Here is a 15,637-nt window from a genome sequence, read left to right as displayed (position 1 = left end):
CTGCAGGCCAAAGAGAAGCAAGCTCAAGAACCTGCAGTTGCTATCTCCAAAGAAAATGTACTGATGAATATATGCAAACATGCAGTTGCTGAGAAATGAGAATATGTTTAAAGTAAATTCCCCTACTCCTGTAGAAGAAAAAACTGATAACCAGAGTCACTTAATTAGATTTGCTGAAGAAAATTTGCTTTGAAGTTTACAGGAAGTGGAGGATTTACAAGCTAGGGTTAAAAATGGGGTGGGGAAAATGGGGAACCCGCCCTAACCCGCCCCGAATGGGGCAGATCTGCCCCGCTAATATGGGGAATGGGGCAGTGACGGGGAATGTTTTTCTGCCCCGCCAAAATATGGGGCAAGTATGGTATTTGTTGAATCCCCGTGGGGATTCCCCGCCCCGTCCCGCATATATTTAATATAAATAAATAATTATATTTAATATAATATTTTTATTATATTTAATATAATATATTTATTATATTTAATATTATTATTTTTAATACACAAAACTATAATTTTACAATGTATAACATGTCTCTTTGATTTCTGTTATAATTAGTTTTTTGCTTTTAATATACATGTCTCGTATATTTTTATTAAATTCTAAAGAAAAAATTACTTAATTTTAAAGTAATTATTTAAAGTGTAATATTATAGAAGCGGGGCGGGGCGGGGCAGGGCGAAATTATATTAAGTCCCCGGTGGGGCGGGGATGGGGATTAAAAATAAATCCCCGCGGGGAATGGGGCGGGGATGGGGCAGGAAAAAATTATATGGGGCGGGGCTGGGAAATGAAGTCCCCGCCCCGAACCCGCCCCGAACCCGCCCCATTTTTAACCCTATTTACAACATCAACTTGGTGAAATGCATCAAGAGATTGAGAAGTTACTTGGTCTAATATAAAAAGGCCATGCACGAAGAGGATGAATTGAGAACAATTCTTTATTCTGCTTAACTGACCCCTCCTGTTAATCAAAGGGAAGACTTATATTTCCTTGAAAAGCTTGTAGATCAAGGGATTTCCATGAATTTTAATGAGTGTTTCAGATTTATGAAAAATGTCAAAGGTGAGGAAGCGGATCCTGTCGCATCATGTGTGCATGATGAAGTGAAAGGTATCCAGTTGGAGGATGTTCCTGCTGAAACTAAATTCTTACCAGATGAGTCTTTATTTGAAGTGAAGGCACATCATGTTTACAGCCTATATTCTGGAAAACGAGCAAACGATTATCTTGACAAAGATGAAATTCCAAATTTGGTGGCTGCAAGAGGCGCTAGAGTAAGGTTTTATGGACCACAATTTTGTTAGACCTTTATTTGGGTCATAATTAATACTCTTGATTAAGATGTGAAGTGAAGGATATGTTGCATCTGAATTTCGAGGATTTGGTGCAGACTTGGAGTTAATTGTGCATTGTGTATCAATTACAAATTTGAAACAAAGGATTTGTTAGGACAAATAATATTAGTACAACTATAAATAAAAAAAAAAAGGCTTGTAGGTTGAGGTAGGCATGAATTAGATAACAATGTGTGTGATCTCTCAAATATCACCTGGTGTGCATGTGAATCTCAATAAAAGAAGCGTTCTTGTTCATAAAATGTTGTGGCAACTTATATATATACTACAATACATATATATACATATATATCATATATATATATATATATATATATATATAGTAGGCCTGGACAGGTAATAATTTCCGAGAGTGTCACGTTTGCTGATTTAGAAGCATCACTGCATCAGCGAAGATAGAATGTTTATATGTTCCCCTCACTTCAATGAGTCATCAGAAGACAATAGAATAAAGGGTTTCAACAGTTTTAAATTCAAATGCGGACAAAGATCAAGACAGCCTTACAACTTCAACCAACACAGTTTCTGTAAAACTGCCAAAAATTATCGCAATCACAAAAAAAACTAAATCATTAATCATATATAGATTCTAATAAGATAAGCTACAGATGCAAAATTCAGGTATTAGCATATAGAACATCAACGTCATATCTGACTGCTAACAACTTTTAACTTCCTATCCAGATATATATTTTACAAGTGAGACATAAAATTCAGAGCTAGAACACACGAGTCCAAAAAAATACAATGAACCATACGTAATAGCTCTAACCTCATTGCACTCTGCTTAAATCATTCTACGTCTATGACATCGGTGATTTGCCCTTTCCCATTGCACGCTTTTGTTGCACACTATACTCGTGAAACTGCTTGGCTCTCTCTTCCATAGCAGAAATTATCTCTTCTGTCTCATCATGAATCTTTTTTGGCAAATACACCTCCAGAAAATCAAACCACTCCCCCAATGTCATTTTCTCCAAATCTGGCTCCACTTCTAAATTAACATCGCCATTTTTCACCCCAGACCCCCCCTCCTGCTCAATATCCTTCATTTCCAACACATCATCAACTCTCGACTTATCAGCAAACTCGTCTATCGTACTCTCTTTGACATCCCGATCAAGAACCACTTCAGGTAAAGCCTTCATCAAACCCTCCTCAACCTCTATTTTAACTTCAACAACCTCTTTTTCAGGCTCTGCCTCCACAACCTTCTTCTTCCCCCTACCCTTCCGCGTCTTCCTCTCAATCACAGCCAGGCTATCCAACTGCTTCCCAAAATCCTCAACAGAACCCAACTCCCCTCCTTCCTCCTTAATCGCATTCCTCGTAACCCTTGGCCTCAATTGCCTCCCTCGATTCACCTCAACAGCCACTACATTCTCATTCCCCTTCCCACCCACAATCTCCTCTACCTCATCATTCCCCTCCACCTTCTTTTTCCTCCCCCGCCCTCGTCTCGGTTTCTCCACCACATTTTCCACCTCCCCCACCTCTCCAACTTTTTTCCCCACACCACTCTCCCCAATGACCTCAACCTCATCGTTCCCCGCCTCCTTCACACCCTCATGTCCAGCCACCTTGGCTTTCCTCGTCAGCCCCCTTCTCGGTTTCTCCACCACACTTTCCACCTCACCACCCTCCCCAAACCCTCCAATCCCCTTCGCCACAGCACTCTCCACAACCCCTTTCCGCCTACTGCTCCGTAACACCGCCACCTCATCACAAATATTTACAACAATCAAAGTAACCTCACCCAATTTAACAACATCATTATTCGAAAGACAAACAGGCGTATTAGCATCAATCACACTACCATTCAAAATAGTACCATTAGAAGAACCGAGATCAGTGATGACCCACTTACCTAAATCACTTTCAAAGTGAATTTCGAGATGTTTGGTGGAGATACCAGAGTCTTTAATGGCGACTGAGTTGCCTCGGACAACTCGACCCAGTCGTATTTTGGATCCGGGTCGGAATTCTAGGGTTTCGCCTTGTCGTGGGCCTTTCTGGATTACAAGCTTCAGCATTGAAGAGTCTCCCATTGTGTGTGAGACACAGAGATACAGATACAGATATGATATATACAGAAGATAAGAAGGGGCACTTTGAGTTTAAATTTTCAATCTTTTAGTCTTCCCTCTATTTATGTTCCTGATGTTCCTGATACCTCATTTCATTTTTATTTTTTTTGAAAGATAGTCAAGCTCATGACCGTGCCTGCTGGAAGTCTCAATAAATTTAAATACTTCCTCGTTTTGTTTTTTCACATAGTAATTTGAGGACATGATCCTATATATTATTTTTTTTAAAAAGAAACTCTAAACAAATATATAAATATTAAATTTTTATTTTAACAAATTAAAAAATAATATAGAAAAATATATTTTTTTGCATCTCAAATTACGTGTAAAAAGTCGAAACGATTTTTCTTCTGGGACAGGGGAGTATTAATATATTCACTCCACCGTAAAACAATAATTGTTTTGATTTTTTACATAAATTTTGAGATGTAAAAAGATATATTTATATATATTATTTTTCAAATTGTTTTCTTCTGTCAAAATTTATCATCTATATATATTTTAATTCAAAAAATCTGAAAAATGATATACAGAAACACAAGTTTTTGCTAGCACCACTTTGGCCCATGAGTTACAAATCCTAGTTATGAATGTGGATGGTTAGAGCATCTCCAACCATACAAACTCTTTAGCTAAAAAATGGGTTGACATTCCAAATATAAAAAATTTAGTCAACTTGTTCGAAAAATCATACTCCAATCACGTGAATCTATTGTCTATAATTTTATATTTGTCGAACCTCTACAGGTCTGTAAGAAATCTGTAGGATGATTGCACATCATTTATTACCATATTAAACTGATATATTCTATTTTAACAAATTAAAATATCAATAACATTTTATTTTTAAATTATAGTCAACCAATATAACCAATACCATTGAAGTACAATGTCTTACAGGTTCGGAAATTTTTATATAGTGTCTTACAGGTTCAATTTAGCCAACGATTATGGCCAACACCGTTGGAGATGCTCTTAGGTGCTAGCAGCAACTAAAAAATAGGAGGCGTTTGGGTAAACTTAAAAAAAGTATTTTGGCTCAAGGTAAAAGAAATGGACCGTAACTGAAAGTGAGAAGTAAATTAAAAACTTATAAATAATTAAGAAACAAGTGAAACAAAACTTAGCATTCTCATTTTTGATTTTTAAAAATGTTTTTTTTTAACAAACCGGATCAACAAAAATAGAAGTCAGCTTCCAATCGAAAAAATCCAAAAATAGTCTCGCCCAAACAGGCACTATATATTATTTAGGCCATATTGCTGATGATGTGCCGAGTTAGAGTATGTTTTCTTGCTATATTCTATTCTCTCTAGACGGTCTTGTCTTCTCATCAATTCCTTGTTATACAACGAAACCTAGTCATAACGGAATAATGTGCAAGTTGAAGATTAATTTAATCTTATATTTCTCTTCGATTATAGACTAGTTTGTCTCGGCCTAGCCATCCTCACTACCAGACGCAGAGTATAATGCATTCATTTCTTCCCTTCACATCTGTGAACGGGAATAACTTTTCTTTTTTATATAAGGTCTTTCTAGTGTGTGCAACTATTTTTTGTTGAGATGGAGGGTTTTTACTGGTCATGATTTTTGTGTATATGAAGGGGGGCCATGATTATTAATGAGTTTTAGCCAATAGAAGTACTCCACCACTCAATAAGCACACACTAGAAAATCCGTTTTATATATAGTTAAGAGAATTATCACATTAACAAGCACAAAGTTATACTCTTGTCTCGAGACACGGGGTTTGGCACACATTTTAATACTCTTATGAAAAATTTAGAGCATCTCGCGGGGTTGGCTGAGACAAGCATGACCGGGGTTGATTGATTTCCAACTGCCTGACCGCAGGGAAGACAGGAAATACTAGCTCCTCATTCTATTATTCTCTGTTAGTGAAACCATTTCTTCTATACTGTTTCTATCATCATCCATACTCTCTTGAATCATTTGACTGTGATCATCACATGTCTGACATAAGTGATCTAAGTAATGCTTGCATACAGTCCTTAAGAAATGTGAACTCCAATCTCAGTAGAAGAAGATGTCGCTTGGCTTTCACAACCATCTATTCTTCAAGAGCCTTTTCACTTCTTAACAGGCCATCAAACTCCCAAGTCTACACGGAAATCAACCAGTCTAGCCTCACCAAACTCGTTAAGGACAAAGATTTAGGCTACCTAGAGAAAGTTGGTGGCGTAAACGCTGTAATTTCCCGTCTGGAGACGGATGTGGAGTACGGAATAGACGAAGACCATGCAGATGCCATTTCCCGCCGCCAGGAAACCTACGGCATGAATACTTATAATAGGTATCGGGCAAAGGGGTTTCTAAGGTTTGTACTGGAAGCCTTGGTAGATGCAATAGTGATCGTTAATATTCTTGCAGTTGCCTTGTCTTTTGTTTTTGGCATCAAGAAACATGGACCTAAAGAAGGATGGTACGAGGGTGGAAGTATAGTTGGAGCGCTTTATCTCGTGATCATTGTCTCAGCTATTTGTAACTACTGGCAAAGCAGGCAGTTGGACAAGTTGTACCAACTTCGTAACAATATTCAAGTGAAAGTCGTAAGACACAGACGGCATCAGCAGATATCAATTTTTGATGTTGTTGTTGGAGATGTTGTTTTCTTGAATATTGGTGATCAAGTGCCTGCGGATGGATTGTTTGTCGCGGGTCATTCTCTACTAATTGACGAGTCAAGCATGATTGGGGAATCTTATCGTGTGGAAATCAATCAAAAGAATCCATTTTTGCTTTCAGGTACCAAAGTAGCAGATGGATATGCGAGTTTGCTGGTCACTTCAGTTGGAATGAACACGAAATGGGGTGAGATGATGAGTTCAATCAGCCAAGAATCTGGTTGCGAAATGCGTCTTCATGCCAGGATCAACAAGCTCAACTCCTTATCAGGTATAATCAGTTTGTTTGCTTCTTTTCTAGTGAATCTAGTCTTGATGCTTAGGTTTTTTACCGGTCATACAAAAGATGAGAATGGAAAAACTGAGTTTAACGGAAGCATGACTAAGGTTGACACTGTGATCAATGGAGTAGGGGATACTATCATATCTGCAATTAGCATTCTGTTTGTTACCATTCCTGAGGGATTGCTAATGGCGGTCACCCTTGTACTTGCTTACTCAATGAAGAGAATGATGGTTGGTCAAGCTATGGTGAGAAAGCTCTCTGCTTGTGAGACTATAGGCTCTACCACAACTATTTGTACGGGTAAAACGGGTACACTCACGATGAATGAGATGAAGGTGACAAAGTTTTGTCTTGGACAAAAATTTATAGATGAAAGTCATTTGGTTTCTAATGATTCCAATAATATTCTTGAATTCCTCCACCAAGGAGCTGGTTTGAACACTACTGGTGGTGTTTACAAGCCCAATTCAAGATCCGAGTTGGAGTTCTCAGGTAGTCCTACTGAAAAGGCGATCCTTTCATGGGCTGTCTTCGAATTAAAAGTCGGTATGGAAGAACTGAAAAGAAGTTTTAATGTTATACACGTGGAAGCATTCAACACAATAAAGAAGAGAAGCGGGATTCTGTTGAAGAAAATTGTAGACAATACTTTGCATGTCCATTGGAAAGGAGCTCCAGAAAATATAATAGCAATGTGTTCTCACTATTATGATGCCTTTGGGAATGTGATTGCTTTAGATGATTCTGAAAGGGAGAAATTCGATCGACTTGTTCAAGGCATGGGTGCAAGTAACCTCCGCTGCATTGCATTTGCACATAAACAAGTTCCAGAGCATGAATATTATAATGGAGATGTGAAATTTAAAGAGGAAAACCTGATCCTATTGGGTGTAGTTGGGATGAAGAATCCGTGCCGACCTGAGGTGTGGAAAGCTGTCCAAGATTGTCAACAAGCTGGTGTGAATGTAATGATGATCACTGGAGACGATGTATCTACTGCAAAAGCAATAGCCACCGAGTGTGGGATACTTAAATTTAATCAAGACATAGATACCAAGGACATGTACAATGGACTGGTGGTTGAGGGCAGCGAATTTCGAAACTACACTCTAGAGGAGCAAATGGAAAAAGTTGAAAGAATTCGTGTGATGGCAAGATCATCTCCTGAAGACAAGCTTTTATTAGTACAGCGCCTCAAAGAGAAGGGACACATAGTTGCGGTTACCAGTCATGACACCAATGATGCACCTGCGCTATTAGTAGCTGATATTGGTCTCTCGATGGGGATTGCAGGCACTGAAGTTGCGAAGGAAAGCTCAGATATTGTTATACTAGATGATAATTTCGCAACTGTTGTCAATGTATTAAGATGGGGAAGATGTATATACAAAAACATCCAAAAAGTCATTCAGTTCCAGCTCACAGCAAATGTGACAGCTCTTGTAATTAACTTTGTGGCGGCTGTTTCAACGGGTGAAGTACCATTAACAGCAGTGAAGTTAGTATGGATAAATCTCATTATGGACAGTTTGGGCGCGCTTGCTCTTGCAACTGAAGAACCGACCGAGGCACTTATGGAAAAATGGCCTGTAGGTCATAAAGAGCCGCTGATATCAAATATTATGTGGAGAAACTTGATAGCTCAAGCCGTGTATCAGATAATAGTCCTGTTGACATTGCAATTTGGAGGCAAAACAATTTTTAATGCTAGCAAGAAGGTAAAAGATACATTGATATTTCATACATTTGTTCTTTGTCAGGTTTGTAATAAGTTCAACTGTAGGAAGCTAGAAAAAAAGAATGTTTTTGTGGGAATGCACAAAAACAAACTATTTCTCGAAATTATTGGAGTTACAATCATTCTTCAAGCTTTGATGATAGAGTTCTTAGTGAAATTTGCTGATACAGAGAGGCTGAGTTGTGGACAGTGGGGAGCATGTACAGGTATTGCTGTTTTGTCATGGCCTATTGGTTTCCTGGTGAAGTTACTTCCTGTTCCAGAAAGGCCATTTTGCTGCTTTTGAATTGATTCTATATACTGGCTTGTTGATTGTGCCAAATATAGAAAGCACTCTTTTGTATAAATGAAATAAAATAATTTAGAAGGTGTTGTGGTAAGTCGAATGAAACCATAACTTAGTTGTTTGACAAGCAACTAAGGTGTAACTTATTCTGTTGGTCTGTAAATTATAAAATGAATGAGTTTGTAAATAAAAAAAATATTTTGTTAGATTGCTATCACTACAAAAAAACAGGACAAAACCGACCGGATAAAACCGACCGCCAAAAAAAAGTGTCGACTTAAAACCGACCGGACTAAATCGGTCGGTTACGTCGCAGAGCGACGTCGTTTTGCCTTGCTGGCAAGGCCAGGCATTTTATAACCGACCGGAGCAACAGTGGTCGGTTTTACGGCTGACGTGTACAATGCTTAACCGACCACAGCATCGGTCGGTTATGTGTTTTTAAAGAATTTAATTGATTTTTAAATAAACTATGAGTTTAAACGACGACGTGTGATCGCGAAAACGAAAACCGACCGCCAGCGGTCGGTTTTATCCTAATATATTCATATAATTTTTTTTATTTATGTGGAAAATGGATAACATAAACTCGTCAGGGAAGGGGTTACGACGCCGTTTTTGTATAAATATCATAACCGACCGGCACCGGTCGGTTTTAACTCGTAATTTTGATTAATATGATTCTCCCCCACCAGTCTATCTTTCTTTTTCCCCAACTTATTTTCTTCCTCTTCTCTTCCCAAAAATCTCTCTCTACTCCCCTCTCTCTGTGTCTCTGCCAACTAATCTCTCCCTCTCCGCCAATAAAATGCACATGAAGAATATGGATTTTAAACTCCGTTCGGTCTCGATTGGATTTTGGATATCAATCTCAATTAGGGTTCAATCTCAATTTAAAGGTATATCGATCTCTCCCTCAGTTTCTCTTTAGCATTTTGTGTATGTATATATATATGTGTTTTTGTATGTATGTATATATATGTTTCTTTATGTATATGATTTTGAATTTGAGTTTGATTTTGAATTTGAGTTTGATTTTGATTTTTAGTTTCTCTTTAATTGTGAATGTTCTTTGAATTCGATTTTTAGTCGAGTTTGTAAGCATGAATGCATGATAATGAAGAAGGAGTCCGTTTTTGAAGCAAAATATATAATCATTTCATTCATATTCATAATTTATAAGAACACCCATAAACATATATATTTATAAATACTTAAATAAAATTCATAATAAAACACTTGAAAACAACTGTAACAACTTCAAATCCCCGAAGGGCCCGCCTTGCCTTTGCCTTTGCCCGCCTTGTCCTCCTTGTCCTCGTCCTTCTTTTGTTGCTTCAACTTCGCGGTCATCATCCCCGCGAAGCGAATCAACCACTCTTGCTTGCGTAGCGCTGCCCGCCTTTCTTCCTCTAACCGCTCCTGTTCGAGATAGTGATCCATTTGCATGAACATGATTGGGATTCTATAATCCCAATCCATTTCCACCCAAATGTCATCGGGGATGTCGAGAATGCCATAGGAGACTCCATCGATTGTGACGGTGTTGTTGTTGTAGTTGATTGTGACTGCCATTGTAATTTTGATTGTGATTGTAGTAGTTGTAGTTAATTTGTGGTAGATTAGAGCCCTTTTTATAGCACAAGTGTTAAGCAACTAAAAAGTCTCTACATTGAATTGTATTAGTGTTACAATCCCAAGAGTCACCCTTCCATTACCTTGTATTGAATTCTATGAGTTACACTCCCAATATTCATACCCCTTGATTGCTTAGGAATTTGATAGGATTTTGAAATTTAAATATTATTAAGATTAATTTTATTTGATTTTGGACTTTGAATTTGATTTACTCATCTATTTTATTTGATTTTGAGTTTGATTTGATTTTGATATATTTTTTTGAGTTTGATTTTATAAAGCGTGTGAGTTTAATTTGTTGTTCGCATAAATTTTAATTTGAAATATTTTGAAGATTAAACAATTTTTTAGGGAGTTATCAATGACGGGACTGGTTTTTATCAGACGACTTGTGAATAAATGGTTGCGTTTGTTATGAGTTTTCTGATATAAAACCAGTTCCGTCAAATTATTTTTTTAAAAATTTAAGCGACAAAACCGACCGACTAAAGTCATAACCGACCGAGGTTACCATTGCCGTAACTCAGTAAACCGACCGATTGGATCATAACCGACCGTTTATAGCATAATCAAGTGCAGAAAACCGACCGATATGGTGGTCGGTTTTGTTCTTATTAGTTTTATTTATCGGTTTATTTGGCTAAGTCTTGAGAATGCTCTGCGGCACCGAAGAACGACGTCGTTTGCATACTATAAAACCGACCGATTTCGGTCGGTTTTGATTATTTTATTTTTATTTCTTGATTTATTTTGGCTAAGTGCTAAGACGACGTCGTTTGTGCAAAATAAAACCGACCGAATTGGTGGTCGCTTTTGGGCGGTCGGTTTAATATGGTCGGTTTTAAATGCTGGGAAAGTAGCGTTCTGCTCGTTAACCGACCAGAAACGGACGTTCGTTTTATTTTGCAACATAACCGACCACCCGGTGGTCGGTTTTGACCCCCATTGTATATTTTATTATTTAAAAAACGGCGGGTAGGTGCGTTTTAGCAGTGATACGACATCGTTTTGTTTAAATAGACATAACCGACCGTTTATATTTGACAGTCGGTCGGTTTTGTGTGAGCTAAAAAGTTAAAAACTACTCTCCACTTTCATTATACTACAAAGCTTGGAAATTATCAAATATCAAAAGAAGAAGAAGGAGAAGAAGAAAAAGAAGGAGAAGAAGAAAAAGAAGAACAAGAAAGGAAGGAATCAATTATCAAAAACAAAGTAAGCTACTCTTCTTAATTATGATCACATTGTGATTTTTATTTATTTTGTTGAGAATAATTTGTATGAATGTTGTTTATATAAATTTCTTGGATAATTTGTAATGTGTATATGTTTTATGTTATGTTAATACATACGTGCGTGGTGTGTATATATATTTATGTAGATGACAAATCTTGATCGAAGTTGGATTAGTAACCGGTTGCAACGAGATAAAATTACTCTTAATTTAGAATATAGGGAAGGTGTAGAGGAATTTTTGAATTTTGCAAGCTTGAAAATGGAGGGAGGTATGATGAAATGTCCTTGCAAGCTTTGTAAAAATTTGAATTGGTTAGGGGTAGATGATGTTCGGTTTCATTTGATATCCGAGGGTATGATGGAGAGTTATACGGTATGGACTTCGCACGGAGAGGTTTCGCAAAAAAATAAAAAGCGAAAATCATGTGAAACGCGAGAATGTCGTAGGGTAGTAGATGATCATGTTGATATCAACTCCATGTTACATGATTTTGCCGGTTCGAATCATGAATTTTATGATACCACGGGTACTACTAATGTTGAAGAAGCTCCTAATGATAGTGCTAAAGAATTTTATAAGGCGATTGTTGAAAATGGTGCTCCTATTTATCCCGGTTGCACAAAATTTACAAGATTAAGTTTTACCGCAAAATTGTTGGAGTTCAAAAATGCGTCTAATTGTAGTGACAAAGCCTTCAACAGTTTGATTAAGATCATTATGGACGTGTTACCAAAAAAGCACACATTACCCGAGTCTTATTATGAGATGCAAAAGGTTATGAAAAGTTTAAGGGTGGAATATGAAAAAATTGATGTGTGCGAGAATGATTGTATGCTATTTTATGGAGATGACAAAGATAAAATTGTGTGTGATATATGTAGTTGTAATCGATATTTGGATAAATCAAGGAAAAATGGTAAGAAAATTCCGAGAAAGATTTTAAGACATTTTCCTTTGATTCCCCGACTGCAACGCTTATATATGTCGGCACATACATCCAACCACATGAGGTATTACAAAAATCGAGAGGTCAATGAAAAAGAAATTTCTCACCCTGCGGATGGAGACGAATGGAAGAATTTTGACCTCCGATATCCATCATTTGCTCAAGAAATTCGTAATGTAAGACTTGGTTTTGCGACCGATGGTTTCAACCCGTTTGGGAATACGGGTAACAAAACATATAGTGTATGGCCCGTGGTAATTGTTGTGTATAATCTTCCGCCGTCCATGTGTATGAAGAGACCGTATATGTTTTTGACGGATATTATACCGGGTCCGGAGAGTATTGGGAAAAATATTAATATATATCTTAGACCTCTCATTGATGAATTGAAGACATTATGGTATACCGGAGTGCAAACATATGACCAATCTCTAAAACAAAATTTTACCATGAGAGCGGCTCTTATGTGGACAATCAGTGATTTTCCTGCCATGAGTATGGTAAGTGGTTGGTCGGGGAAAGGAAAGCTTGCATGTCCAGTGTGTTTGGGAAGTGTGCAGGGGTTTCAGTTAAAACATTCTGGGAAATGTTCTTTTCATGGCACTAACCGAATTTTTCTTGAACCTAATGATCCATTGCGTAAGAAGAGTAGCTTGTTTGACCATTCGGAAAAAAGGTTGTGGCGTGGACGCTTATCCGGGGAGGAAGTTAAAACTTGGATTGATAGCATAGACTTTCCACCACCCGGAAAGACTAACAAAAAGAAAAGAAGTGATGGATATGGGGTTGAGCATCATTGGACTCATGCCCCGATGTTCTATGATCTCCCTTATTGGTCTTCACATAGTTTGCGACATTCCATTGATATCATGCATACCGAAAAAAATGTGTTTGAGAACATATTTTTTACCATTGTTGGGGGCAAGAAGTCAAAAGATCACCACAAGGCAAGGTCGGATTGCAAACACTTCGGTGTGTTGCCTCATTTGTGGATTGATGAAAATGGCAAAAAACCAAAAGCTCCGTACTCTCTTAGTAGAAAACAACTCAAACTTCTATGTCAGTGGATTGAGTCGTTGAAACTTCCAGACGGTTATGTCTCAAATATATCTCGTTGTTGCAATGCTAAGGAGTGTAAGTTTTTTGGATTTAAATCGCATGATTGTCATATTTTCCTTCAAAAATTGTTGCCTCTATCAATTCGCGAGCTTCTACCGGGACCAATTGTGGATGCCTTGACAATGATTTCCAATTTTTTTCAAGAATTATGTTCATCTGTGATTACGAGATCCGACTTGGATCTAATGACGAAATCGGTTATTAGAGCTTTGTGTTTATTGGAAACAATTTTTCCTCAGACTTGGTTTGATTCGATGGAGCATTTGGTAATACATTTAGCAGAAGAAATTAGACTAGCAGGACCCGCTTATTGGCATTGGATGTATCCAATTGAACGGTTATTAGGGAAATTTAAACAAAAGGTTGGTAATAAAGCGCGAGTCGAGGGTTCAATTGCCGAACGTTATATGGAAGAGGAGATTCTTAATTTTTGTTCCTTCTACTTTGCCACGGACTCAATTCATAATAAAATACGTCGCAATGAAGCTCGTTTTGATGGTGATGGCTCCGAAAAATTAGAAGTTTTTGAATATCCAATTGAATGTCTTGGTAAAGAGGGAAGTCGTTATTTGACCGATAAAGAGCGAAAGTTAGCAGAAGAATATGTACTTCTAAACTCTCCAGAAATTCAACCTTATCTAAGGTATCATTTATAATTTAAATAAATTTATTTAAATTTATTTAAATTCATTTTAATTTATTATAATTTATTTCAGGCGGTTTACAGATCGTGTTATGAGTCAACGTCCGGAGACAACACCTCAACAATTAGATTGTTACATAAAGACCCGATTTAAAGATTGGTTATTGAAAAAGGTATATATTGTTTTTTCAATTTCTTTTGAAATTTGAATATATTTCATCAATATAATTTTAATATTTTTAGGTTGGACGAAATGATGTAAACCGACCTCTTCTTCAATATTTGTTTGAGGGACCGGCTATGCGGGTAATGACATTTGAGACTTGTAAAGTCAATGGATACAAATTTTGTACGAGAACATCTTCCGGTTCCGGTGTCATTGTTAAGGGCACTTCACATGATAACAATAGTGATTATTATGGACAATTGGAGGAAATTGTCAAGCTTATTTATCGAGGAGGAAATTATGTATATTTATTCAAATGTATATGGTTTGATAGTGTCGGAAATGGTGTTGTGATTGATAAAAATAGGGTCGTGACCGTGGATATTACTTCAAGATTGAAGTCGGATGAGATTTTTATTTTGGCTAGTCAAGCTTCCCAGGTTTACTATGCTCCCAGTGTATTGAATCCACATGGCAAATATTTTACGGTCGTCAAGTCTAAAAGTCGTCCGATAAGCGAATCTATCAAAATATCAAATGATATTGAAGAAGCTTATCAAGAAGATAGATCAAATGCTACTAGTGCATTCTCTATATTTGTTGATTTTGCACAATATGGTTCCTTACCGTTCGTTCGACATGAAGAAGATGAACAAGAAGAAGAAGACAAAGATGAAGAAGAGGATGATGATGAAGAAGAAGAAGAAGAAGAAGAAGAAGAAGAAGAAGAAGAAGAAGAAGAAGAAGAAGAAGAAGAAGACAAAGATGAAGAAGAGGATGATTATGATGATGGATTTGATGAAATTGATTAATATAATTGAATATTTTATGATGTTGTTGAATTATTGATTATTAATTTGTTAGTTTCATGAAATTATTGATTATTGATTTGTTAGTTTGTTGGATGGTTGTTGGTTTGGTCGCAGGTAAAGGCAGAGAAAGGAAACAACAAAACCTTGTTTTTTTTGTTAAAATACGCAGAAAACCGACCGACTAGTCACATAACCGACCGCTTTTACCATTCAATACGCAGAAAACCGACCGAACTGCTATATAACCGACCACGGTTACCATTCGGTAAAGCAGAAAACCGACCGATTGCAAATATAACCGACCACGGTTACCATTCGGTAAAGCAGAAAACCGACCGATTGCAAATATAACCGACCGACTTTCCCTATATATTTTTAAAAAATCCGGTTCGCCTAATTTTCACGTTACGAAGTCACACATGTTAATTATAAACTTGACTAAGATGTTTTAAATTTTTAGACAATTCAAAAAACATTTTTATATGTACGGATCCCCTAAACAAAAGACTAATCATATACCAGAAGTCTTATTTTGAATTACCTCGTTCACTCTTAATTATTCAAAAATTAGATGTTTTATTATTTAAACGATCCAACCGTACGGATGTTAATAAAATAATCTCATCAACGTCGAGACAAAATTTCAGATGATTTCGATGAATCGAAATACACCT

At 37.0% G+C, this 15,637-nt stretch overlaps 3 protein-coding genes across 3 annotated transcripts; 2 read left to right on the top strand and 1 right to left on the bottom strand.

The window, feature by feature from the left end:
* Positions 1-1,922: 1,922 nt before the first annotated feature.
* Positions 1,923-3,546, bottom strand: LOC108194319 (FHA domain-containing protein At4g14490). Its single transcript, XM_017361269.2, has one exon. It carries the CDS (start codon positions 3,403-3,405, stop codon positions 2,161-2,163), a length of 1,245 nt encoding a protein of 414 aa, XP_017216758.1. The 5' UTR covers positions 3,406-3,546; the 3' UTR covers positions 1,923-2,160.
* Positions 3,547-5,267: 1,721 nt separating this feature from the next.
* Positions 5,268-8,506, top strand: LOC108194625 (putative calcium-transporting ATPase 13, plasma membrane-type). Its single transcript, XM_017361580.2, has one exon. It carries the CDS (start codon positions 5,418-5,420, stop codon positions 8,400-8,402), a length of 2,985 nt encoding a protein of 994 aa, XP_017217069.1. The 5' UTR covers positions 5,268-5,417; the 3' UTR covers positions 8,403-8,506.
* Positions 8,507-12,052: 3,546 nt separating this feature from the next.
* On the top strand, positions 12,053-15,411 carry LOC135147707 (uncharacterized). Its single transcript, XM_064080957.1, has 3 exons — positions 12,053-13,985; positions 14,059-14,158; positions 14,229-15,411. Exons 1-3 carry the CDS (start codon positions 12,055-12,057, stop codon positions 14,961-14,963), a joined length of 2,766 nt encoding a protein of 921 aa, XP_063937027.1. The 5' UTR covers positions 12,053-12,054; the 3' UTR covers positions 14,964-15,411.
* The last annotated feature ends 226 nt before the right edge of the window (positions 15,412-15,637 follow it).

This window comes from Daucus carota, chromosome 7, assembly GCF_001625215.2.
Source record: "Daucus carota subsp. sativus chromosome 7, DH1 v3.0, whole genome shotgun sequence".
In the NCBI taxonomy this organism is placed as follows: Eukaryota; Viridiplantae; Streptophyta; class Magnoliopsida; order Apiales; family Apiaceae; genus Daucus; species Daucus carota.
The sequence above is the reverse complement of the archived record's forward strand: the minus strand, read 5'-3'. Positions and strand labels throughout refer to the sequence as shown.